The sequence below is a fragment of the Rhea pennata genome, chromosome 12 (genome assembly GCF_028389875.1).
Source record: "Rhea pennata isolate bPtePen1 chromosome 12, bPtePen1.pri, whole genome shotgun sequence".
NCBI lineage: Eukaryota > Metazoa > Chordata > Aves > Rheiformes > Rheidae > Rhea > Rhea pennata.
Window position 1 is genome coordinate 14,475,532 of NC_084674.1, and position 27,810 is coordinate 14,503,341.

The 27,810-nt window shown below is 38.6% G+C and overlaps 2 protein-coding genes across 2 annotated transcripts in view; one reads left to right on the plus strand and one right to left on the minus strand.

Moving 5' to 3' along the window:
* Positions 1–7,288: 7,288 nt before the first annotated feature.
* Positions 7,289–12,547, minus strand: PDE12 (phosphodiesterase 12). Its single transcript, XM_062585912.1, has 4 exons — positions 12,474–12,547; positions 11,007–12,171; positions 9,812–9,890; positions 7,289–8,935 (listed from the first exon to the last, which is right to left on the minus strand). The coding sequence occupies exons 1-4, from the start codon at positions 12,545–12,547 to the stop codon at positions 8,493–8,495; spliced, it is 1,761 nt and encodes a 586-aa protein (XP_062441896.1). The 3' UTR covers positions 7,289–8,492.
* Positions 12,548–15,954: 3,407 nt separating this feature from the next.
* DNAH12 (dynein axonemal heavy chain 12) overlaps positions 15,955–27,810 on the plus strand; it is a 72,884-nt gene continuing 61,028 nt past the window's right edge. The window contains exons 1-12 of the mRNA XM_062585213.1: positions 15,955–16,124; positions 18,802–18,892; positions 19,185–19,211; positions 20,104–20,293; positions 21,291–21,366; positions 22,197–22,355; positions 22,854–23,049; positions 24,215–24,403; positions 25,528–25,678; positions 25,778–25,869; positions 26,153–26,331; positions 27,167–27,302. Coding sequence (XP_062441197.1) covers positions 15,955–16,124; positions 18,802–18,892; positions 19,185–19,211; positions 20,104–20,293; positions 21,291–21,366; positions 22,197–22,355; positions 22,854–23,049; positions 24,215–24,403; positions 25,528–25,678; positions 25,778–25,869; positions 26,153–26,331; positions 27,167–27,302 — 1,656 coding nt within the window. The remainder of the gene's footprint in view (positions 16,125–18,801; positions 18,893–19,184; positions 19,212–20,103; positions 20,294–21,290; positions 21,367–22,196; positions 22,356–22,853; positions 23,050–24,214; positions 24,404–25,527; positions 25,679–25,777; positions 25,870–26,152; positions 26,332–27,166; positions 27,303–27,810) is intronic.

Consider the following 27,810-nt stretch of genomic DNA (forward strand, 5'->3'; position numbering starts at 1 on the left):
ATCACCTGCAGTACATATTTCAACAAATTGTTGGTAGAAGTTGAAAAAGATACGAAGCTACTTGTCTTGTGTCTCCATTGTCGTTTCAAGTTGAGGAAACTCTGCTTTCCAGTTGCCACCTTTTCTTCTCTGGAAACTTTAGTATCTTATGAATTGGTGCAAAAGCTTTCATCAACCCTAGTGTCTGATACCAAGGGAAAAAAAAAACAAAATCGGGGCTTGTGAGTTTGTGGAAAATAGGTCCATCAATGGGCAATGTATTTGCAGAATCAGTTTTTTTAATGCAAATAACTTAGTGTTGCCACCTGTCTAAAGGACTAGGTGCTGTTCATCTGAGTCCCACATAGTCTTTTTGTTTTTCTGTTTTAGGGGGGGAGGGGGTGGTCACAGCTACTTACTGTTAAAGTTTCTTTGCAGTCAGAAAGGACAGGAGAAAAAGCTTAAAGCAGAAGCTGATACTCAGATTTTTACTACCAATATCCTGAAGCTAGAGCCTTAAGGATATGTCTATATAATATTCCATACACTTAATTGCGGAAGTTTATCCAAATCATCCAGTGAACTTCTGTACCCCAGCATGTGCAAGAATAAGGGATGGCAGGAATAATTTGCATTTTCTCAAGTGCTTTGGTATTCAGAGCACTGGAGTGATCTGTTGATTCAATATCTTTTTTACTTGAAGTTTTGCTCGATTCTTCTCTTCACTCTTTGGTCTTTAATAGACGGTTTTCCAGCTACTAACTTCAATAGAGAATAACTTTGTGCGTTGTCCAGAAACCTGTTAAAAACAAACAAGTTCTGAAAAAGGATCTGATGAAAATTCTAGTAAAACTCTGAAATGTTCCCGACTCCTCCCTAACTGAGTGGGAGTCTGAAAATCCCAGAATTTATTTTTTCTGATGCTAGAAGAATCAGAGATGCTGAATGTGTGGAACAAGGTATTTACAGAATTAATTTGAAGTCTTTGAAGAAAAATTTAACAGTCTTTGACTGTTAAGCATGTCGGATTTTTTCCCCCCTTTTTTCTTATGCTTTTCTTTTTTCTTCCTTTTCACCTAGCACATTTTACATTGTTGCTTGCTTTGTCATGATACCCAAATGCTTGAATTAAACCCTTAGAAAATAGCAGTGCAGGTGTTGATATATTGGCTGCCTATTATCATAGTTGTAAAGCCTGCTGCCCCATGTGGTAACTTTTTTAGCTCCCATCTATTACCTTTCTTTAGAAGAGTTTTCTCTATATGTACATGGGAGCAGGAAATTTTCTTCTATACATGCATGGAAGCAGGAAGTCACAGCTGAGGGGGGAAATGGGTTTGTGACTAATGCAGCAAGGCTTTCTCTTTCGTTTCCGAAACAGTGGTATTTTATGCAGGTTAGAGCTAGCACAAGTTTTCTTACCACCAAGGGATAAACTTAATTTTACCTCCAACAACATAAGGACAAGAGAAGTCACCCTTGTCAAAGGGCAAAAAATACTTTTGTGTTAACAACAGAACAGCTCTTCAAGGTACAGTCATCCTTAAGCAATTGATTTAGGGGAGACCAAATGGAAAACAAGGTTTCCTGGTATTGTTTGCAGCATGTTCTGAGGAAAACATGAAAGGATGAGCAAAGATGGGTGCCCAGATTGGAAAATGCTCTGGAGATGGAAGAAAAAAGAATTTAGCGGAAGTCAGCAGGTTGGCAGCGTAGAGCAGACCAGTTTGCTGAATCACCAAGAAGCTGCTGCTGCTGCTGTGTGTGGAGAACAGGAGCTAGAATATGGGACAAACCCAGAGCAGAAGGAGCTGAAAGAAGAACTTTCAAGCCACCTTGTTTGATGGTATCTGTGCCTGGTAGGGGAATCTGAGGAGATTCTCAGGGAAGGCCAACAGAAATGCTGATGTGCAAGAACTCAAGTCACCAGCTGTCACCAGTGTGGCTATCCATCTGATACGGACAAGGTCAAAAAGATGGAGCAAGCAATACAACCAGTAGGTTGCCGGAGAAGTCTGAAAGGTCTGGCAGAATTTGGGTGATTATTTGGGGAGGAAGGGATTCCTTTTTTTTCCCTTTTCCCTATTCCCTTTTCCCTATTGGCATATCAAGTACGTAAGTAGACTACATTCTACAATAAGGAGAACAAAACAAAAACTAGTCAAGTATCTACTGCCTCCAGAACACAAGTCTTCAGAGCTCTTCATTCTTCTGAGTGATGTATGTTTGTCCAAAACTGGAGCCAGTGTGAAAGAAGGAAACTTCCCACTGCTGAGACCACAGCTGAGCAGAGCAGATGCTGCAGCAGTGCTGTCTCTTAAATTTACTCCATCCTTTGTCAGTGGAAGGAAAGCTGAACAGAAAGAAAAATAGGATGTTTCTTTTCTTTGTTTCTCCCTTCATGACTAGTCTGGGAAGGCAGAATAACAACCTACTTGAAAGATGCAAAGAGAGTACTACCCATTTTTTCAGGTGAGGGGGAAGGCTGTGGAGAATTCCAACTGCAGTAAGAGGAATACAGATGAATTTAGGGTCATGAAATAAAATGGAGGCAGGCTTAATAGGGCTCTTACAAGTTGGATCCAGAGCTGACTTAAAGAATTAACTACTTGCACAGTACAGATAGATGTATAGGGGGAAGTAGCTTTTACAGGGGAGCTAAAATCCTTGTATATAACATTGTGAGGTAATGCCTGGTACTTCTTACTCCACGCAAAGTTGCAAACATAGTTTGGGGAGGTGCAGGGTACATGCCGAAAGTATAATTAAGGGTTGTCTTTCATTCCCCTCCCCAAAATCACAAATCTTTTTCATTACAACTTTTTTCTAACCTAAACCCTAGTGCAGCATTCTCACTCTACGAGTGTGCACTTAGTACCTGACACACTGCTGCTATTGGCAGTCAGCCTGTGCTGCTGCATTTTCCTAATTAAACGAGGGTTACTTGGCCTGGAGAATCTCCAGCACTAGCTCATAGGGCTGAATTTCCGCATGAAAGGTACTGAAGGTTTATTTGCCACGTGTAAAGACCCTTTGATTTTACTTGGCATGTTCCAATACCATGTTTTTCCCTTGTCACCTGCTTTCTGCAGATGCTAGCTGTGCTGTGTTCCCCTTCCCAACTGGCCAGCAAGGAAACAAAGGAAGACAAAAAAAAAAAGAAGCAGCCCAAGAGTCAATACAGGGAATGAGAGGGGACCTGCTGTCTCTTGGATGGGAGGCAGAATGCCAGGCAACAGGCAAGTCTATTCTCTGATCAGCTCCATCTTCTGTACTACAGAAAAGTTGAAGTTTTTTAACGTTCTGGTTTTGGAAAATGAGAAAAAGTAATCCCATCGTAGTTGATATGTATTGAAAAGGAGAAAAAAACTAAGTTGTAAGGGGAAGTCAATTTTCAACTTAAAAAAAATGCAAGAAGCATTTTACTTTTCTAAATGACTGATATGTCTCTTCCTAGACTACAAGGCTGGATTACTAAGTGAAGGGTTTTTTTTTCCTCCTCAGTTTTTCAGTCTTGGCAAATTACATGAGGCCTCTGACTCAGCTATAATGTATTTATTTTCAGTATGTTTCCAAGGAGTCGGTACTTGTAGACCTTCTTCTTGAACAGATCTTCTGTTTAATTTTTCTACCCTTAAAGATACTGTGTGCTTGCAAAGTTCAAATCTTCAGATGTAGGCTTTCTCTTATTAAATCACTAAATTTATAATTTAATCCACAGCAAGGATGTGTTTTATCACCAAGAGTTTGTTAGATGCTTAGATACTACAAAAACAAAAACCAGTAACAATTTTATCAGAAACAACTTAGAAAAAAACACTAAAAGCAGAGGCTTACAAGACTCTGCAAAGCATCACCCCTCACAGTTGCGGCAGGTACTACTAGCAAACACAGGAGCAATGACCCACAGTGCCACGTCAAAGTTAATGCCTATTTTTAGTAGTACATAAATTGGGTTTGGTGAATCTCAGCTGTAACATACACTTCACTAGAATGCAGTGAAGTGTAGTTAGTTGTGCAAGCATAAGATACACAGCATTTGTCAACCTGGGGTGCCAGTCGGCGCAAAGGCGACAGTTGTAGCTCAGTCAGTCTTAAATATTCCAAGTTTTTCCGTTTTCATTTGAACTGAGTGTTAAAAAACAGTAAATATAAACTAAACTAATTGTGGGAAAGACTGAGATGGAGATCTCGGTGAAAATTTTTTAAAATAGAATTTTAAGAATTACTGAATATTGTATTTTCTGAAAGTATACAACAACCATTTAATGTCTGAATAAAGACTGCAGTAAAAACTTTTTTGATAAATGAAGAATTTTTAAATTCTTGTGAAGAGTTACTGTTTGGTTATGACACTAACAAGCCCTGCCTTTGGGAAGTAATCCCATTTTAGACTCTGGTATTTGTTTAAATTGTTGCTACTTTACTGGTGAAGTCTGATAGGATTTTAGGATTAAAAATATGCTGATGTGTGCACTGTTGCAATGCATTTTGCATTGTGTCCTGAGTAAATATATTTCTAGGAAAAAAAATAGCTAGGGCACAGAACTGTGGCTCTGTTTTTTCACAGTTCCTGTAAAGATTGGCCTTATTCTGGCTAAACAGAAAATCTGTCCAGTTCCCTTTTTCTGCTGCTGTTGTTGTCAGTTTAGTAACACTTAAACATTCACGCCTTTGTAGGTGCACACGTAAACATTTCTTAACAGAGAACACATTGTATTTTTGTATTCCGTTTCATCCGCTGCTGTGCGTGCAAGTACTTTGCAAATGTTAGCAAATACTAGGTATGTTTTAGGATGAAAGAACATCTGTCATGTCAGAGCAAAGGTCCATCTAGCTCAGTACTAGGTCTCTAACAGTGACCAATAATAGATGTTCAGAGAAATTTATAAGAAACAGGCAAACATATTTTGATATTTTCCCTAAATACAATCTAAGCTACAAGTTTGTGACTTAAGAGCCTTTTGAGGCTCTTAAGATGTTATTTTGATAAATAAAAGGCTGTGCTGTGTTTTCCATCACTGACATGTCCAGTTGCTTTCTGAACTCACCTGAGCTTTTATCTGATTGTAAAACAAATGCATGGAAAGTTAAAGCATTTTTCGCATTTCACAGAAGGCTAGTCTGATAAATTTACAGAGCAGCTGTTAAGAATGTGGAAGCAGCATGAAATATTTTGTGTATCTGATCAGATCTCTCCGGGATCAAGCATTTCTTTGCTACATTTTCCCTCAGGTAAACCAGAATGTTTAATGCACTACAATTGTCTTGTAACAGACCCCTCCAACTGTGGCAGATCATCGACATTCTCCTGTAGCTGTAAATTCTCCTAGAGCTGTAAAATGTGGCTTTGTTTTCATCGAAAGTGTTCTGAGCTATTTTAACTGAGGTGTTCAGTATATAGGTATAACAACTCCTATATACTAAAAATTGTTTTTACAAGCCCCTGGCAGCTGAAATTGCCAGGAGTAACACATTTGCAAATAGGAGAGGAAGCGCAGAAAACATGAACCAGCTTTCGGTAGAAATCCATCCATGAGTCTTAAGCTGTAAATAACAACAGATACTTGGATCCACTAACTCTTTAACTACCAGACACTGCAAGGTTGCTTTAGTTAATTTTAACTCAATGATTTATTTAAAAGCCATTTTGATCCTTCAGCATAACTAAAACTGTACGCGTTTGACATTTGGCTTCTAGTCTTGCGTTGCTCAAACTTTTTTCTGGATGTTTGGAGTAAAAAAATAAGGGAAAGCACATAAGCAATCTGGGATGTAGTTTTTTTTTTTTTTTTTTTAAGCAGCTTTATTACTTCTACTTTTCAACACTTCTCTTTGAATCTCTAAGATCAAAATTAGTTTCCTCTAAGAACTGTGATTTATTTTGCTGGGCAGCTTCCACTATTTTGGAGTTCGAAGCAGTACTTTAAAGCATGTAACTGTTCTTTATAGATTCATTAAAATACACATCTGGATTATGATAATATAGGCAGTTTGGACCAGTCAAGTGAGTAGCTAAACGATTTGCCTAATAGTCAACAAAATTTAACTTAACAGATGGGTGATGCTGTGAATGAATGTGCAGAGGCCTACTAGTGTGCTAAATTCCATTAACTTCAGTGTAAAGTTTATGTTGGGAAAAAAAATGCCAAGATGCGTTCGTTATTTCCACACTGTGCCACTGATCCCAAGGAACTTCATGCAAGGTCTCCCTGAAAGATCAGGTCTCTATTTCGATCATCTTAATGCCCAAAGTCCATCTCTTATACAGTGAAGAAGAGTCAAAAATGAGATTTTTCCATTAATCTTAAACTAGGCTTCAAAACAAAATCACTTGTTAACAAAGAATGTAGATAAAATGTTGTTTTATAAGAAAAGATGCAAACAAAAATATGAAAATACATTTGAGGTAATGTTACATCTGCTTTTTTTTTGTTCCTAAAACACCTTGCTTAACATCAGCAATGTATTTTTTTTGATTATATAATTAGTTCCAAAACCAAGAGAACTCTCTGAATTATTTATTCTTGCTAACAACAGTATTTGGTTTAAAACCATTGTTTTTTTTTAAATAGCTGTAGTAGGCTCTTCCTGTCCTTGGTAACTTAAAATCATGTGCTATAACTGGATAGGGGAAAGTACTTTACATATTTACTAAATTAACTGTGCTAAATTTCCTATTAGAAAGTCACTGTGAGATCTCATAGACATGTGTTCTAAAGTTTTTCAACTAATGCAAATAATCCCAAATCAATTTAGATACCAAAGAGTTCACCATGAAACCTTTCAAATTACATTATTTTTATTCACAAGGTACAATCAGCCTATTAACCAGTAAGTGGAATGGTGCAAGCCATTAATAATTCTGTCTTGAGGCTGTCTGAACATAGCTGTAGATCTTACCTCCTGGATGTGTCCAGAGATATCTTAAAAACAAGACTGAAATTTCTACATTAGCATGTAAGGCAAAGTTTTGAAAGTGTTATTTTACATACAAGTATCTAAAGCATGTTGTGAACACATCATTGGTTTTCTAACTTTATTTACTGCACAGTTAGCAAACTGGAGAGGTTTTGACTTACCTTTTTACTCCCTTCTTTCATTAACACTTTTTTTCTGTTTAAATACTGAGAAATCTTCTCAGGTGATTTGTCTGCAGAGGCATTACAGCTCTGATTGCATTTCTTTTGCCTCCTACAATGCACTTCAACAGGGAGTTCAACTTGATCTTTTTGCACTAGTAATTTAAGGGTTGTTTTGCCATGAAAGACACCAATAACTGGAAAGAAATCAGGTGACAACAGTGACAGAAAATTGAAAGGGGAAGTTTATTAGGTGAAAGAGGAAGATCTAGCAAAACTTTGTTTTCAAACACTGTATTAGCTGCACATGGACTAACGATGTAGAAGATGCTTATTACTGATTCATACCCCTCCCACACATTAAGAGAAGGTATGGATAGTATACATTTCCCAATATCCAAATATCTTTTACAACATAAAGACTAGACAATTTCTAGGAGGAATAACTACAACAAAAATAACTACTAGAAGTTCAGGCCTTTTTTGTACAACACAGAGGAACAGAATAGAGCAACTTCGATAAAGGTCTGCAAGTCACTTGTATTTCTTTTTAAAGATTTAGGAACGGTAGCTACCACATCACATTAATGATCTGTTTTCAGCAGGGGGAGGGCAGAATAGTTAAACTCAAATTGTAAATTGTTAAAGAGCTCCCTCCCACCTAGAGTTTGGAAGCTGTCCCAAACTTTGGATGTCTTATACAGGTAATGACTAGACAACAGCAGGAACAGATGCTCGAGGCAGATGTAGCTTGCACTGGCAATCTGGTTTTAACCAATGCTAAATATACCCTAATATACCCTGAAGTATATTAAGTGGGCAAGAAAAACATATCCAAATCCACATCATTTCAAGATTATAATGTGTTTGGTTTTGTTGAACAAGTCTATTCACTGATAATTAAAGAGTATCTTTTCAGAAGGTAGTAGGTAAATATAGATGGATCATGCCACTTACTAAAAATCTAGATACAGTAAATGAACAAGACTCTTTATATGCCTGAATTTATTTAAAAGATGTGGCTTGTCATGACAGTAGTTACAATGATTTTGAATCAACTAAAGCCACTTCTTTTCAAATTCTGAATTAAACAGGGTTCAGCTTTTACACTCTTATAAATTAGATTCATATATCTTTTTTAACAAAATAATTTTTAAACATTTAAAAACACCTATAAAAAAGGTATATGATAATCCAATTTTCAAAGCTCCATGTCTTAAATATTTTTGTATTTTCTATTAGCATATAGAAGAAAGGGAAAGGAAGAGTTGTCATGCAGATAGTCAGATAATATTCAGTAGAACCAATAAGCACAAACTTTTCAGTAATCATTCCAACTTTCTCTTGAGTAGCCAAGGTACAACTTCAGTTCCCCAATTATAAATTGACTTCTTGTTTTAAAACTCAAAAAAGCACCATGCAAATGCTGAGCTATTTCCACTTTAAGTCACATATTAGTGCTATATGATCAGAGGGATGTGAAACACTTGGCAAAGCCTGATGGGTTGTTACTTCTTCATGACTTGGCAATGGAATGACCTGTTCAACTTCTAGAGCATTTTTGTCAATGAAAATGTAGTCCAGGCATCCATGAAAACCACCAACATAGTTTGTATAAGCAGGCTCTCCACAAGCGCTTTGCAGTTTGAAAGGATGACTTAAAGGCATATTGCACCTTTCTTCTTCTCCATTAGAGACCCAGTCTTCATGATCTTCAGCAATACTACCACTGTTAATAAAACTGTAAGTCCCAGATGATGGCGTACTATTAAAATCACCACAGAATATGATTGGTATATTAGGATACAAATCACATGCTACATGCTTGATGTGAGATAAGGCTATAGCAATTTGGATAAGACGGATGTTCCCACCTAAAAGAAGTAAAAACATATTTCTTAGAATACTTTGTAATAGCACGGGAAGAATTTTCAAAATTGCTCATTTAAGCATATGTTATATAAGCTCTGAAATAGCAATCTGGCTTTAAATCCTCTCCGCACTATCTTTCAGAATAGTTTTCATAAATGAAGAAGCCTTTAAAGTGTGTGACTATCAAAATTTTACAGAAGTGGATGATGTTTTAAGTTAAATTAATGAATGCAAGAACTGTGAACATTTAACATCCATATTTTGTTAACTTCCCTGCGACATTCAGATTAAGATCAATAGCCTACATGATTTAAGACTAAGGGCACATTTCAATATTATTAAGGCCTCCAGTCAACATAAGGTCAGTTAGGCGCACACCACTCACTTGACAACCACACTAATAGCCTTCCTAGAGAACGAGAAAAGAGTCTCTTCCAAAAGCTTCTGTAGCCCAATTTGGTTCCCCTTTGGGCAGTACTTTTAGTATAGCTCCTTCAGATACAGGAGGATGCAGCAACCAAGAGCATGAGCAAGTGAAGTTTTATTTTATGGTCTACACTTTAAGTGGATTACGTGCATTGTGATTGCCTTGCTCTCAGCTATATTCTACTGATTCCCAGGCAAACCAGAATAATCTTACAAAGTGTGTGGGGGGGGAAAGTCTAGTGGCCTGGTTTGACCCATTAAGTTAAGAAGCGAAGCAGAAAGCCCTTAGTTCCATAAGAAAAGATTATAGCTGGGAAAGAATAGGGAGAAATCTATTCAAAAGACAAAGCAAGAATTAATGAAGTTCTCGTTTGAACTTCTGTTGCAGCAGAAAGAAGGAAGAAACCCAACAGAACCCAGTTATCCTACATACATGACTGTGACAAAGTTACCTTTTGGATGCCAGTACAGATGAGTGTTAGCTACACAAACCTTCCTGGAAGGATCAGTTGCAGACTGAAGAACTGAAACCTGTATAAAAAAAAAAATAATCTTTCATAAGTCTTAAATGAGATTTTTTTAAAAAAAATCTATTAATAGCTTGTGCCTTTATGACAATCCAGTCTAAAGAATCCAACCTAGTGAATGGTACAGCTCAGAAGTTGAGTCCGTTTCTCTTCCATATGAAGTCAGGATATCAGCCAGTATATTACCACTACAGAATTCCACTCATCCAGATATTTGACAAGTGCTCTTCCGCCTACTATGTCTCCTGTTAAGAAAAATATTTTTCTTTGGTTCATTCCATATTTTTTCATAAGACACTGCTCATGGTCTGCCACTCTTAGCTACTTTTATTTTCTGTTCTTCCACTTCTGCAATGTAAGTGGAGTTCTGTTTCTGTTTCTAGCATGCAAACTGGGAAATCATGTAGTTGTGAAATTAAGCTTAAGTGTTCAGCTTAACCTCAGTTATCAAGGAAAGCTTGTTATTCCTGCTCAGCCCATGAGTAAGAAACCTTGCAACAATCAGTCTCTCCAAGATCCCTGACACAGGCCTGATCTTGCACTTACTTACACATCCTTAGTTCCACAAGCAGTCACATAGGCCTCAACAAGTTCACAAACTCGTCCAGCCTTATTTCCTTCCCTACTGTCACTTTTTAGAGTGGCATTATTAAAGCAAACTAACTTGATCTTATTTAAAACTAGCAGAATTAAGGTTTATCAAATATGTATTCTGAAAGAAGAGAATAAATAAGTAGCAAACAACTAAGCAGTTTGAGGAACTTATCTCCATAAGCAAATACTGGAAACCAGCACTCAACACCTGACCCAGTATCTCAACAGCTTATTTTATCTTAAAATGAAGAAAATCCTTTTGCTTTTTTAAAAATCTCCTAATTTTAAATGTCGTTCCATAGATTAGTTTGGGTGAAGTCTCACTGTCAACGTTTTGTTCTTTATCGTCCCTAAGCTGCTTTTCAGGCCCATGCAGTTAGGCCACCCAAATGCTGACTCCTGTCTCTGCTTAAGGCTGTTGGTATTTACCTCCCTCCTTCTCGCAGTCTGACACTCAACGTACCCAGCTTATTTCTTGGAGATGGTGGGAGGCGCAGAGGGGAAAGCGCGCGTGCAAAGCCAGTACCTGCAGCACAGACGATCTCTGGAGCACCTTCTCCTGCACCACGGGGTACTCGGCCAGCTTCTCCTGCAGCTCCTTGTGCACGGGGTCAGAGAGCAGGGCTTCGCTGAAAGCGATGTCGTGCTGGCTAAGGAGGCTGAGCTTGTCCCGGCGGTAGAAAGTGGCCAGACCCTCGTGCTGCTTCTCCTTCATCTTGAAGAGCCCTTCGAGCCCGAAGGCATCCAGGGCTGGGGCCAGGCTGTCGACGAAGACGGACTTGTCGACCTCCTGCAGGCAGACGAGGTCGGCGCTGTAGCCCGCCAGCTCCTTCTTGAGCAGGTTCTGGCGGTAGTCGAGCTCCAGGGCGTAGGGGGCGCAGTACGGGTAGAGCACGGTGCGGGAGAACTCGGTCTGCGCGTACACGTCGGCCAGGATGTTGTAGGAGACGGCGCGCAGGCGGCCGGCGGCGCACACCTTGCCCGTGTAGAGGTGCCGCGCGTCGAAGGTGCAGGCGCCGGGGCCGGCCTCCACGGGGCCGCTGCTCTCCACCTCGCGCGGCGGCCCGTAGCGCTGCGCGCCGTCGCCGGGGGTGCAGCGCAGCTTCAGCCGCAGCCCCACCAGCGCGTTGCCCGGCGTGAAGACGCGCTCGGCCGCCGCCGCCTCCACCCAGGGCTCGGCGCCGGCGGCCGGGCGCTGCTCGCGGTACCAGCGGAAGAGGCAGTGCTGCGGCGCGGCGAACTCGGCGCTCACCTTGGGGCACACGGGGAAGCCGGCGAGCAGCGAGCGCGGCAGCCGCAGCTCCGTGAGCGCCGGCGGGTTGCGCTCCACGCGGTACCGCGCCTCGCCGATGTGCAGCACGGCGCCGTCCTGCCAGGCCGCCGCGTTGGGCACCTCCTCGCCCACCGCCTCCCCGTCGCGGGAGAAGAGGCGCACGGCCGGCACCGGCGCCGCCGGCTCCTCCGCCGCGCCGCCCTCCGCCCGCGCCTTCTTGCTCTTCTTCGCCGCCTTGGCGCGGCCCTTGGCGGCGTTGGTGGCGATGCGGGCCAGCGCCCGGCCCAGCGGCTCCGCCTGGTCGCGCTGCATGTGCTTGGCGCTGCCGTCGGGGAGCACGAGCCGGAGGCTCAGCTTGGGCTCTGACGGCACGCACCGCACCACGGCCCGCTCCATGGCGGCGGGCACGCTGCCGCCGCTGCCCGAGGAGGAGGCGGAGGCGGCAGCAGCCGCCGGGCCGCGGAGCGCGGGGCCGGCGCGCAGCGTGCGCCACATGAACCAGCCGCGGGGCGCCGCCGCCACCGCGCGCTCCCGGAAGCGGCGCGTCCCGCCCGGCCCCTGCCGCGGCGCAGGCGCGGCGCCGCTGCTGGCCGCCGCCACCGAGTGCGCCTGCGCGCCGATGGGGCGGGGCGGCCGCGCGCTCCGCCTCTGGGGAGTCGCCTCAGCGCCTCCGCCCGGCCTGGGGGGCCGCCTTGTCCCGGCGTTAGCCTCTGCCGTCACTGCGAGGGGGTTGGCGGGCGAAGCGTTGCTGTTTGTGCCCTTTGCGACAAAAGTCTGTCCGGGAAAGGCTTCATGGCTTGATAAACGTCCGTCCAAAAGGGCGCCGCTTTTCTAAGCATTGTGCAGATAGGTGAAAGCTTCTGGATAAATCGGTATAAACCATTGTACTGATGGTTTGGCATTATTTTCTGCTTGATCAAGATTGGGTGAACTGAACTGTCACCAAACTCTGGTACTTGCTAGGAAAGTGCCTGGTGCTTTCTGAAATGGCCCTAAGCAACAAAATTCCCTACTACTTTTGCTGTTGCAGTCTCTGTGCTCGGAGGGCTCTACCCACATAGATCTAAAATCAGGGCATTAAGTGTCTTTGTCAAAGGTAGGCCCATGGGTGGTAAATCTGTGGATTTTTTTTGTTTGTTTGTTTTAGTTTCCATTTGTATTTCTGCAAAGTAAGTGGAGGAGCTTAGCAACAGGTACAGCTGTTGAGGTTACATATTTTTAAGCATCCTTGCTCTGATGTAAAACAAAGGTTTTACCTGCTTTGTGCAGACAGAAGACTGGAGGAGAGGGACTTAATGACTCGATTAGGCTGTATGTAAGTTTGTGTCAGGCTGAGAAATTTTAGATAAGATTTTTCCAACTCTCCTTTTTTCAGTAAAAAATTTATTATTACTCTGCTGTTGTGCAAAGCACAACAAACATCATTTCTGTAGAATAAATAGGCCTTGAACCAGCTTTTTATTTTGGACAGGTGAACCTTGCTAAGAGTAGGGGTCTGTAGAGGCACTACTCACTGTTTTAAAGCCTGTGTGGTTATTTTTTTTCAGGAGAGGAGTCTGGTCTGCTCTGAAAGCAGAGGGGACATGGTTAAGGGTCTGGCTGTTAGCAAAATTAAGGTTTTGTGTGCAAGTCATCTGGTATCTTGGGGCTGAGATCGGTCATGATTAGCACACGTAGCCGTGCTAAGGGCGCTCATATACTGTGGAGGGGCTGCACTGAAACCGCAGCGAACAACTAGGGCTTGAAACGGCTCGAGGGACGCTGACCGGAAGGGACAGCGTCCGGGCTCCAGGTGGGCGAGCGCCTCAGGACAGCCGCGACCGTGGGCGGCAGAGCCGGCGGCGCCAAACCCGCCCTCCCGCGGGCTTGTTCCGCTCAGAGACCTCGCAGGCCCGGACCCCGCTGGCGGAGAGGGGCCGGGAGCTCGCCGCGCTGCACCACCCCCAGTCCCGCCTTCGACCGTTAACGGCCGCCGCGAGGCCCCGCCCGGCGCCCGCCCGGCGCCCGCCCGGCGCCCGCCCGCCCTCGTCTCCGCGGCAACCGCAGCGTTGTCCCGCGCTGCCCCCCTGCGCCAGCGGCTGCGCGCCCGCCGCGCAGGCAGAGGTGAGGGCCGCGGGGCCGCGGGCGGGGGGTGCTGCGGCGGCCGCAGGCGTTGTGGTTGCCCTGCTGCGTGTTCCCTTTCCGCCCCGGCGGGTCTGCGCCCGCCGTCCCGGCTCGGCGGGGGGAATGGCCGGGAAGATGACACGTCTGCTTGGCTCTGTTCAGCGTATCTTTATTTCTATCTGTAGTCCCCCAGGTTGAATTAATTCCTAGGATGCAGCACTAATTTAGAACGTAGTTTTGTCTTTCTGTTCCCCTGCAAGAACGTCTTGAAATACAGCTGTGAGTTTGTAGAAGCTGTGCATCGCGTTTCCTGGAGGATGCTATAGTGAATCTTTTGGGATCATAAAATGTAACTAGTCACACTCATCAGGAAGCAAGACTAAGCTGCTAGAAAGACTGTCTGTTAGTGCACCAGAGCCCAGTTAAGCAGCAGTTTTTCTATTTCTCTCTCTTTAAAGCGGGGGTTATCGAGCTTTGGCTGCCAAGTATCTTTAACTATGGTTAGCATTCTTTCTTTCCCCTATTACCTGCTGTATATCTTCACTGGGCTCCCAAAACAAATTTCCTACTTAAAATACATACCTCTCTCTGCTATCCTATTGCACAACCCAACTCTCCAAAACTGTGATCATAGGCAAATTTCCTCTGATACACAGCCCAGCTCGGATCATATGTTCACCCCACTGAGTTACCACCCTTCCCCACCCTTTCTTTGGGAACCTTCTGCAGCTGCAAGCCAGGACTTCTTCACATCCTTTCAGCCTCATTTAGACATCGCTTGCCTCATTAGTCTTAGTTATCTAATTTTATTTTTAGCTCACATTAATCTTGCTTCTGAAGGTGCACATCCTGGCGTGCTATGGGTGAGTGTTATTTAGGGAGCTCAGAGCTGCTACAGTGGTAAAAAGGTAAAGTAGTGTCAAGCAGCTGCTTTGTAACTGCAGAAGCACTTGCCTCTGTGACTCGTAAGTGCTTCCAAAGAGGCAGCTGAATATAAATACATAAAATGCTATCAGCTGGGACTCTGGATGGAGTTCATGTTTATATGCTGGACCATTAAAGTGCCTAAGAATCTTGGTAGATTCACCACAAGACTTTTAGTATCACGGAATTACTTTGCAGAGGTATCCAGTTTTACATTTTTTTTTTTAAGATGATCATACTGTTCCTTAACCTTTCTATATGCTTAATATAACTTTTGGTGGTTATGTTACAGGTAGAAAATAGGTTCAATGCTTTTTTACTTGAGAAATATGAAGGGAAGAACAGGGATGTGGTTTTGTTTCTTCTCCTTCAAAGATTTACTCTCTATCATCTGCATCATCTTAGGACCTGGTATTGCTTTGAAAATTGGCAACTGTATCATTTCAGTAATACCCAACGGAGTTTGCTTTGGGGCGTTTTTTTCTTAACAACTTCAGAGGCCAACCTTGTCCTAATTTCTCTTCCATATTATTAATGCAAGCAGACTTAAGAGAAGTGAGAAAAACTCTTTACATTACCAGACAAGAAAGGAGTAGGTAGTCACCCACACCCTCCAAGTATAATTTTGTATCTGTGCATGCTTTTCCCCTTATGTATTGAATCCACCTTCCTCCACGGATTCCATCACTCTAGGTAGGATGGACGTTTCTTTCAGCAAAGACTCAGTTCTCTTTCCATGCTTTCATTTGCATTTTCTCTGTTTGGAGCCTGGATCCTGCACTGAAGCCGTAGAAACAGCAATGCTGTCTTGGGCCCTGTCAGGAAACGTTATGCTAGATCAGGGCCAGTCTGGTGCAGTCTACTGGGTGAGTTTAACAGGCTGCTTTGCTGGGGTCTTCTGCTCCGTGTATAGGCACTTGAAGACATTTGTAACAGAACTTTATTCTTATGCAATATGCTAATCTTGATTTAATAAAACTGTGCTATCTTTTCTACTGTTTATTTCAGACTTCGTATGCACCTTCTGTTGAACATGTGCGGTATTTTTCTGTAGCTTTTATACCTTCATTCTGGAAATCCCTGAAGCCACCTCATTTTACTGCGCACATCTGGTAAACTGCTTTGTGGACAGGATTAGTTGTGTTCTAATAACTTGTTTTTGTTACGGTTTTAGATGCCGCACTCAAGTGGAGCAACATCCCCTTCTAACAAAAAGACTCGAAAAACTTTTTTTCTTCCTATTGTTTTACCCTCAACGGTCACATCTGATTTCTCACCATTACAGAATAAACTACTGACATACCGAAGAGTCAAAGAACAGCAAAAGATGCTTAATCAATTACTGTGAGTTTCATGTAATTCAAGAAATAAATTCTGTTGAAAGTCGAATTAAAGAAATACTGCACTTTTGACAGCTGAGAAATTATAATGATATTTGTTTATTTTAGAGGGTTTTGAAGTTATTCGTACAATGCAGAAAGTTTTCCTTCTAAAATCAGTAGTAATGGAGAGTACTTGATGGAATCTGATGTTTTCTTTTATAACACCAGGAATCTTGCTTGAGGTGTATTTGTTGGGGCGAGCTGTGGAGGGAAAAAGTGACTTTCACATTTTGAATCTTGTTTATGATAGACTGAAAAAAAGTTCTTTCTCTTTATGAATACCTTTTTCAAAAAGAATGAAACTTACTGAAGAATCCATAGTCATGCCAAAAAAAGTGAGAATTACGTGGGCTAAGATTGCAGTGTTTGTAGTAGTGTAGTGAAACTTAGAGCAACTTGCTTTTTCAGTCAGACATAAGATTAAAAACAGGAGGAAATCTAATGGAGTTTGGTAGGATTAAAGAGCACAAAGAAAACTTGGCCTCAGGAGGAAGAAAAGAAAGTTAAAGACCTAAAAGCAGTCTTAACTGAATGCGTTTTAAATATTGTCATTTGTATCAGTAAGTATGCATATGTTTTTTTTCTATGTGGGTCTTTAGCGGTGCCATGTGCTGTGACTAAATTTAGTGATGGTAAACAATTACTTAACAAAATCCTTTGCCATTCATGTTTCACTTCAGTGGCTAAATTAAAGTATTGGAAGTTGGAAGGATCAACCCCCCATTTCCTTTAATAATTTAAAGGTTGTTACAATACAAATTTAACAAACAGAAGGTCTTTTGATTTTTAACTCTTAGAAAGTAGATCCAGAACTTTAAATGGTATCAACAGTAGCAGAGTGCAGTTCTTAGAATGCAGATGTTCAACATGCTAGAAAAAGGCATTTGTGTGCAGTGTGGCATTGTGATAATTTATTGTATTATAAGGTGACTGCTGACCAACATTCTGACAAATGGGATACTCCTTTGGAACATAGTTCATTTTGTAAGACAGCATAAGTGAATCAATCTTTTAAATAAGATGATTGTGTGATGAAGTGATTTAGGTAGTGTAAATATTTTTCAGAGTTCTACCTGGATACTGATTCTTCATACTTCTAAAATAGATTTCAGATACATTTGAATTCATTCTTTTTAGTCAAAAATGTATCGTTGAGAAAGACAGCTCTGAGCTGGTTAAAGGAGTATTGTCAGTGTGAAGTTTAGAAGGTATTTTAAAAGAATTACAGTAATTTTTTTTTCTGTCACTATTTCTTCTGAAATTGCTCGTTGTGTTTATACAGTTACCTTTTCTAGATTTGCAGAAGCCCTCATATTAAAGTAATACTGAAAACCCAATCAAAATGAAAAAGGCAAAATGGATGACTTACACACTAATATTATTTCTGACAATAAAAAGTTTGTATTATAGATGTATATAAAGATTTTGTTACATGCATATATATATACACAAGAGTTCTATAATAATTACATAAAAAGAAACAAAGCTTTATCCCTGATTTTTCATGGGGTACCTGCAATTAACTCAATTTAGTTTATAATCTAATTCATGGCCAGGCTATTTCCTAACAAGTGTATTTTCATTTTTAAATAAGAAGGCTGATCATTATGTTAAATTTGCTGATTAATGTAGGCATAAGAAGTGAAAGTGTACCTTTAATAAAGGTATATATACAGTTTGAAAACAAATTGTATTTTTAAACAGAGTTGGGAAATGCTATTATGTAAAGTTTTTTGGTAGTGAGATTGAACAGTCAGTATAACTTTGCTAATGGTTGTGTAGAATATTTCTGTACTATATGTGCTGATGAATCGATTATGCCTTGTCCATTTCCATGGATATAGGAGTTAGTCTTAATTTCCCTGATCAGATAAATTAAAGATCCTGTAAGAAAGATTCATTTTGTTGAAAGTAAGTAAGTGTATTTTTTACATATATATCTGTTCTGTAACCTTTACAGTTGCTCCCCTTCCAGGAGGATTTTATTTTAAATGAAAAGGAATTTGCACCCTGACCCATCTGAGTGTTTGTTATTCCTATGAAGTAATGGCAGTTGTGTGCATCTCTGAAATGGGTAGTCTTACTTCCACTTGGGAGATTTTTAGCTTTACTAAACTAAGATATGCACCAGACTGCATCCCAGAAGTATGAGTTGCAATATTTTAATGGATAAAGTCAGCAGGATGTTCTAATATTACCCATTTAAAGTATTCTAATAGTTATTTGGCAGTTTATAACCTGAGGTAGTAAAAAAAGGTTATTTTTCAAATAAATTGCTTTAGGAGTTCTATTCTGCGCTTTTTTATTCTATTTTAACATAATACATTGGACAGGGTCTAGTAGCTGTAGCTGGTTGAGGAAAAGTAACAGGTAACGTCAACAGCAGAACTGGACAATAGGTTGAGGTCAATCAAGCCAAATATATACTGTGATTGTAACTAAGGTAAATATGGCCTTTTATACAGAAGGAAAGAGAATATGCAAAGAGACCATTGCTTAAATTTAGAGATCAGCTAGTAAACATGAAAAATTAAAATGATTGCATTATTTTTAATATATTTTAACATTTTATCTGTAGTTTTCAGTTTTATTTATAATTTAAGCATTTTAAGCACTGCTGACTGTATGTTTTACTTCAGAATTGATCGAGCTTTAAAAGTCTATCAGGTATCCATGGAAGAAAAACATCAAAGAACTCCTGTACCTCCTATCCCAGAACTACCTTCGACTGTGAGTATACAATTCTTCAGATGTGGTATTTTTTAAAATTTATCTATTACCTATATTGTTCTTTGTTACTGGGGTATTTATGCTCCTACTTCTTAGTATTTACTTACTTACCTCAGTTATTAATAATTCATAAATAGATTTATATGTGGGAATATTCCCATTGAGGTTGATACTTACATGTCTGTAGAATAAAGTCTTTGTTTAGCAGTAATAATTGTTAAATTTAGAAAGCAAAAAATATTTTTTGGTAAATTCTTAATACATTGGAGCTTTCTTGTTCCTTTTTATGCAGATGAACAGCGAGCAAAAAAAACGAAGAGTGAGTTTAAATTCTTATGCTTTTCTAAAGTGGAATACTGAATGATCTGTCTATGCAGAAGAGTTGTGTCTGTTTTATGGAATTAATGACTGTTAAATAAGAAAAGCTTTTTGCAGCTATTTTGAGAGGGAAAAATGGGTAGGAAGCAAATCTTTTTTCATGGTCCACTAGAAGGAAAGTATTTTCTGTTACAGAAATGTGTCAGCAATCTAAGATTTGATCTAAACTTTTCTTAAAATTCATTACTAATAATTCTCAGAAGTTTTTCAGTTGAGCTCATTAATCACGCATTAGCCTGTACAAAAAGCAATCTCTGGTATTGTTCACCTGATTTGAAGAAGGAATGAGCATGTGTAAATTGTCAAATTTATGTGCATAGTTTTTAACATAAGAATTTATCTCTGAGAGTCACTTTCGACCCAAATTTGCATTAAGGATTTATATTAAATAGCCTGAGGGAAATTTGATTATAGTTTCCCAGCCAACATTAGAAAATTCATCCTGAGGACTGCAGAGATTCCAATTGTTTTTTGTTTTATAAAAAACTTCATTGCTCCAGAGTATAAATCCCTATTTGTTTGGCATTTTGTCCAAAAAGCCATTTGTTCTTACACTTGCCAGATGAGTGTTTATCCAAAGAACACAAATACGAGCCTTGGACTGTTTTGCTGTCAGTCACAGAACTTAGCAGAGAAGCAAGGAAAATGCCGTACTAAAAGTACAGTATTTTGTACCTGAGCAGCGCATGAGTCACTGCATACTTAGAAGATTTGATTAGGTCACATACCCATAGTTACAAAAATGATGAGTAAGGAGAGAGTTCATTGTCAAACTTAATGCAAAACCACTTAAGTGGCCAATTATTAGACCTATAACCGTATTGTCTTTTCAGACCAATTATCTCTTTATGAAGAAATGTGTGCAAAGTAATCCGGTAGTTCCCATTCAGCAGGAGTGGCTAATGGCCGTGCTCACGTTGGTGCCGCAGTCGCTCATGGAAGGCAAAGACAGACAGCTATTAGTTGAAAAACTTTTGGGGGAGGTAATAAGAGACTTTGAAATGAGCATGAGGAGATGTGTGGGTAAGTGCCACAAATTACATAATTCTAATATTAATATGCTATTGTATATATATGATAAGCTGTTCTATGTGTGTCCACTAAAAATAATTTTTCTAACTTACGCTTTTGAACAGACATGATTTTTGACATAAGCAAGTGATCTTTCAAATCAGCGGCTTCAGACAGTCATTTCTCAAAAACGCCTAAGGCAAAAACATCTAGTTTTATTTTGGTTAGTTAAAATTTATCTTAATTAGATGAAGGTAAAGTTCAAGCAAAGGCATTTGCTGATGGCCTTACTTTGATTAAGACATTAGCCTGTTTAGCTAATTGCGAGAGTGTATTGGTTTTTTTTTACTTTTTATGTCATAGTCATCCTTTTTTGGTTCTTCAGGAACAGCAGATTTTCAAGCTTTTTATTCAATATTGCCCTGAGCACATTCATAATTCTTCTGATGCTACTTTGTATGTATGAGGAAGCTCCCTATAAAAACCTGAAAATATAATTAGCTGTGTTGAGATATCACTGTTACAACTCACTTCTAAACTGAATTTTGAAACTATGTTCCATCTAAATCATGTTTTAGTACCACTTCTTTCAAAGTATCTGAAAATTGAAAATGAGCCAAATTCTGCTCCAAATTTTGTGTGTGGCTGGTCTTTTTAAAAACAAAAACAAATCACAGGATTTAGAATGTTACTAACTGCATATCATCATCAGTGGTATCCCACTATACTTGCATTAAGCAAAATTGCCATAAATAATTATTTAAACACTTGCTTCTCTAAAAACCTTGATGAATAAGGGAATGAGCTATCTGATTAATTATTGCTGTTTAGCAAAAATTCCAATTTCTGGTTAGTTTGGGGGAAATTGTTTTGAAAACTTGGGTGATAGAGTTATATTTCCATCATGCTACATTCTTGGTCCTATCTGGAGAAAGACTGAGAAAGTACAGGGCCTATTGAATATGGCTTAATATTCTTCTTATCTTCATCTGTTTATTAATTTTTCTAGTGCGAAGTGTTCTCATTAAACCAGATGTGAAAGGGCTTGAAGATGAAGAGGAGGCGTCTTTGCCTGTATCACCTCTGTGAGTGGATTAAGTTAGCAAATAGCTTAGAGTGAAACACATTCAGCTGCACGTGTGAAATTCTTGGCAAGCTGCATGAGCGCAGTTGTGGCATAATATTAATGCTGTAGTGCATTAATGAGAATTTTTTTTTCTGTAGATGGTGTTCTATCTGAATGTCTTATATCTAAATACTTCACAAAGTTTTAGCATGGACAATATTTTCTGGTTTTTTACTGTTGCATTCGCTGAGTAGCACTAATGCCTGCAAGTGACACTTCTGGTTCTGAATGCTCGGAGACTAAAAGTCATGTTGCAGCTATTCATGCAATGAAGTGGGGGGAGCCATTTACTGGTAGACAGCAGCGTTATGCAGTAGTATGACATTCTGAAACTGCACCCACTGTGAAGGCTTGATCTGACTTTCATGCTACAAGATGAAGCTTAAGACAGAAGGCAAAAAATTTTACACTCTACTAAAATAGAAGAGGAATTTAGGCAGTCAGAACGTAATTACCTAAATTGCACGATTTGTTGAAGCATCAAAATGTTTATCTGTCATCTGACTACTGATGATAGGTACTTCTTGTTAGCAGCTGATGAAGTTAAAAGTTTAGACTGACAGACCTTCAGGAAGAACAAGTGATTTGAAAAGATCATGGAGTGTTAAAGCATGGATGGTTGGACAGATTTTCTTTATAGCTTCTGCTGCATTATACTATAGATATGTATATGACAATTATGTGCTCATGTCAGAGAATAATCTTTTTAACAGAACATTTTATATTTAACAACATTTTATTTAAATACTATCTGAGCTCTTAAATTGCTTGTATGTATTTATTTTTCAGAGGCCTGGACTTCTCTAGACCATGGCATAACAATTTTATCCAAGCAAAAGAGCAAATCCTTTCTAACTTACACATTCTTCACCCTACACTAAAAACATTACTGGATATTGGTTATACAGCATTCTCTAACTTACTTATAGTGGATTTATCAAATTTCAGGTAAAGTCTGTTATGGTGAGTTATTAACATATATATATATTTCTGAAGCTAGTAAAGAAAGGAATTTGTGCAATTTGTTATTTAGTGTGGTTATAAATTTGTTCAATGTGTCATTCAGTTTTTTTTAGTGGGTAACTTTATATTGCAGCACACTTTTGACTTCTGGTAGTATTTCTATCTATAGGGAATCCTACAATAATCCTTAAGTTCTAATTTCTTGCTCTTACTGTTTTTCATCAATTACTGATTTTTTTTTCAGTCGTTATATTTAATTTTCTGTGTCTTTCTGCTCATCAATTTTGCCAGTAACAGTTCTTTACTTTGTAGGATTGGTTTCCCCCTGCCACCTTTAAGACTGCAAGAGTGATGCTTAGGTTCCCATTGTGCTTTTCTACTAAGGAAGAATGAGTTTGTGAGAATGTGTATAGCATTAGTATTACTTTACTGCATTTTTATTCTAATTCAGTTTATACAATTGTCTGTAATACTCTTTTCTAGATCGGAAGGTCCAATTGACTGTGAATCTTTAAAGACTGATGTATCTTTAAGCTGTTCAAAATCAGAAGAGAAATTGTTGAATACATGGTATCCAAGAGTTATCAATCTCTTTACTCAGAAGGAGGCATTTGATGGTGTTAAGTTGGATCGGGTTGATTCTTTTTATAACAGTGTGGCTACACTTATGTCTAATCAGGTAAAAATCTTTCCTGCGTATGAAAAATTATTGTGAAATTTAAGTGATTTTCACGAATCAACACCTTAAATGATCTAGAGCCTCTTTAACTGATCATTTTTTACTGTCCATTGCTTGTAATACGAGAAACTATTCAACACAGAAAGTTAAATCTTTTCAACTTCTCTTATTTAAAATACCTACGTTGTCTTGTCTGCTTGTTTTTCTTGCAGTTTTTAGACAAAGAATCTACCATTCTACCAACTGGACATTCAAACAGCTTAAAGAAGTATTTTGATGTTTTCTGGACCTTTCTTATCATTGTTCTTAGCTCTATAATTACATGTCATATATTAGTAAACAAAATGAACAAAACCGAGCCTCTCCCCTGAAAGCAAACGTATCTATTCAAACAGACTAAAGGTGCGGCGCTATCAATGTCTATGCAAGTGGCTATAGTTCAGCAGACTTGCAAACACAACTTTTTTCTGTGAGGAATGATACTTTAACTTAATATTTTTTTTCTATTTATTCATGTCAAGATGACAGTTATTTGAAGTGTTTATCACTTTTTTTTGTTTTAAGAATTTGCTATGGTTTTATTTCATAATAAAATTTAAACATACAAATAAAATTACTGGTTTCAGATTGAGACTTTTTTTCAAATTTTTCAGTTTACTGAAAATGAAAAATATTCTTCTGTAATTACCAATGAACCAATATAACCAGTTGTTCGATTTATAAATACAGTAATCACTTGGAATATACTTCCAGCAATTCAAGAAGACATTTTTTGGATCAAAGCTTTGCAGACATTATAGAATAATACTGGAATAATACAAAGTCATTGTCATATGCAAAAAAAGTCATTTATACTTATAAATACAAAAATTTATACTTATAAAAATCATTTATACTTATAGCATGTGTTAATAATAGGTTTGCTTTTATAGCAAGAATAGGTGCATGGGCTTGACAGAAGTTTTTGTTTATTAGTCTATTTGTGTTCTTTAAAGGCTGGATCTAGTACCCACTAAAGTCATTAGAAAGATTTGCACTAATTCATTATTCATGAATCAGGCCCATAGTGCTAAAATGAATGGAAATCCTAGTTGACTGAACGAAGGGAAAGAAAAAGAGGGGGTTTTGTGCTTTCAGTTAATAGGTGATATATGTTATTGTCTAGCTGAAAGAGTTACTGAGAAGAACTGTTGAAGCTTTTGTGAAACTTTTTGATTCTGAAGACAGAAGTTGTCTACCTTTATTTAAGATGGAATTGACATTCGATGAGGAAAAAATGGAATTTTATCCAAGCTTCCAAGACCTGGAAGAAGCAATTCTGTTTATAGTGACTCGGATAGGACAAACTCTTCAGGTGCGCTTTTATTTTTATTTAAATATGTAAGTGCTAAGTTACTTAGTGTGTGAAGATACTAATGTTTTAGGAGCCTAATTACCATGGTAATGAGAAGCAGAATGCTACTTAAAGTATATATTTTCCCTGAAATTTCACAGTTCAAGTGATTCTTGATGGCTACCAGAATCCCAAGCTCTGAAACTCATTTTGTTACTCCTTGTTTATGAGCAATTTGCACATGAACTACCAATTGCCTTAATCTGCTGTTGTAACCTGCACAACTGATCTACTGTTTTAATCTGCAAAGCAGTGTTTGTGTTCACAAACAATTGTCTACTTGATAATTACTACAAATAGAAGCTAGGCTGAAAATTTATCAAGGAAAGAAAACTAATTAGAAGATAACCTTTTTGTTTTCTTGTTTGCTCTCTTTAGAAAGCCTAAAAGTACATTAAATGTATAAGTAGCCACATTGTCTACTTTATTTTTAACATTGGCAATCAAAAAGTGTGAATTTGCTGTGTATACTCTTTGTGAGCTAACATTTTGAATACAAATATCTCTGATGTACACCTTTATGTACCATAATTTACAATAAATTTGTGCTGATGATTAAAGTCCCCAAAGAAGAACAAGGAAAGTGAGAGTTTATATTCCTCTTCTTTTTAAGAAAAAGAAAAGCCTCGAATCCCTGACAACTAATTATACAAAATGTAAAGATTTGTGTCTTAGGAATCAGTCTGACTCTGTGGAAGATAGCCTTTCTGTGGGCTTTAGTTGTACCCCTGTGAATCAGACTGTTGGCATTTAATGATACAGGATGTGCTGTACTTTCAGGGAAGTCTTGTGGGTTTGTGTCTGTTTGCACATAGGATAGAATTCAGTTTTATGTAAGCCAGGGTAATTTAATTAAACTTTGACTGTCTTTTATATTTCTTATTTGATTACTTGAATCAGTAAGAGTTACTTAGGTGTATATGAAGCATACGGCCTTAGGCTTGATTAAGGTCTCATACTTTTCTGATATAGTCTCTTTTGGAGCCTGGCTGCAGCTTACTTCTAAAACAGGTATATCCCTGTATTGTTTTTTTTTTTTTTCGTTGTCATTTAAAGTAAATAATCCCAACTTGCACTTCTATTAGAATATCCAAACAGTACATTCTTGGCTAACGGGAGGCACGACAACCCTCGATACTGCGCTCGCTAGTCATGTTATAGCGTGGGCCACATCTACACTGAAAAAATCCATCAAGGACAACTTACAAGGTCCAAAGCAATATTTTGAAAACTATGGTAAGTGTATTTTAAGTTACATCTCTGTTACTTTTTTGAAATAATAAACTTACTGTTATGTGTAGGCATTGTACTATTAATGTGATTATTGAATTGTAGTTGAAAGATACGGCTGGCTTGTAGATGGAACTGCATGTGCACGAATAGAAAGATTTGAAACAGAAGAACACAGTTTTGATGAATATACTGCTGTAAGTTTTAATTCTACATTTTATGTATTACATTTAACGTACACAGAGCATAATAAAAGTGGAGCAGATTTTCCTGAGCGCCAGGAAAACAGGTGCTCAGCCTTAAGCTAAAAAATTATATCAACTACCTGCAATTCTACACCATAAACATTTTTTTCCTAGAAATGTATGTGGTAAATAGAACAAGTAATTATTTATTTTCCTTGATGTGTAATACTTATTCACTGAACAAAGTGGTTAAATAATAGCTCTGGAGTGTAAAATCTTTAATGTTCTTTTAAAGTTCATAGATGAATTCTTCACCCTCTCTAAGGAAATCATGAGTTTACCACAGCTTGCTAGTTTCCCTATGATCCATTTGGACTGTGATGATTTAAAGCAAGGTTTGGCTGATAAAGCAAAAAACTTTGCAAAAGTTCTTATGGAGAGAATAGTTGCAAATCACAGAGAGGAAAATGAAAAGTAAGTAGAATTTGCTGCTTGTGAATGCTGCACGTTTTAAATGCATAGCATAAATATGTAGAAGAAATGTAAATATACTGTACTTCTATTTTAGCAAAGTTTCTTGGCTAAATTAAGATATTATGCAAGTTGTACTAGCTGATACATTTTTCTCTGTATTCCAGACTCCAAAATTAGCAGGGGAGCAGTATTATTACTGGACTTGGATACTGGGGGAACTAAATGATCAAGAGGCTTCCCTTACCATTCTCACATTTTAAGCATGAAATGCAGTACTCCTGCACTGTCAAAGGAATGACCAGCTTGATTCTCTTATTATATGATAGCTAACTCTTAAATTTTTGTAGATAATAACAGATAATAACACTAACGAATTCTGAAGGATAGATTGCAGGTTCAATTAGATTAAATCATTAGTGAAATGGTAATAAATTGTTAGGTTAAAATTTACAAGTTATAGTCCAGTCTTACAGTGGTTCCATATCCTCAAAATAGCAAAATATTTACTACAGATATGTAATATTTACATGTGTCTATGTGTATGCTAATGATGGTTCTGAGACTGTGCTCAAGTTTTTGTACTTATTAAAAGTAATTGAAAAATTTTTTTGCAAAAGAATACCCCAAAATCCAAACCAGTCAATTACTGTGGGATAATGAACAATATTTTACTAGACCTCCTTGTTCAGATTACCTATTTAATTTCATAAAGTCGTGGAACTGTACAGTGTACTTAAAAATATAATTTCAGCTTGAATTCTTTTAAAGCTGAACTGGAAGACAGTCAAAACAAAATCTTAACATTTTAATCTTTTATGTAAAAATAAATTCATAGGCTATGCAGGGAATTTGAAGCAATTAAAGAACGTGCATTAAAAGTTCCTGAGACCACAGAGGAAATGATGGAAACAATAGCTTACATAAAGAAGGTGAAAACCAAGGGTATTCAGGAACTGTTGTTAAGGATCAAGGTAATTGACTATTCCTTTCATTCATAATTCTTTTTAGCAAATATGCTGGCCTGTACAAATACAGTTCATTTGGGAGAACAGACATAAGGTGTCTGCACTCACCTTTCCTTGAGAGACAAGCAACGCTTCTTATTCTGTGCTCCTATGTGTTCTGCATACCAGTGAGAAGACATGCAGAATGTGGCATATCATATGGTTTTTAACCACAGATCATAAGATGCTCAGGCTAGTAATTTTTACATACAGACTTACTTTATTGACTGAAAAAACCACCCAAAACAAAACCAAAAAACAAAAAAATGCTTCAAAAAACGTAACACTCAAATATGAAGTGGATTTTACGTGTAAAAACAGTCATTGACTATCGTGACCACTTTCAATGTACAAGGATTTTAATAGTATATTAAGTCTTCACTGTTGCAGCCACCCTTTTGTGATTAAAATTTCCTCTGTGTCAAGAATCAATTTTGTTATTTGAATGAGATAAAGATGATGATGTTAAATTAGC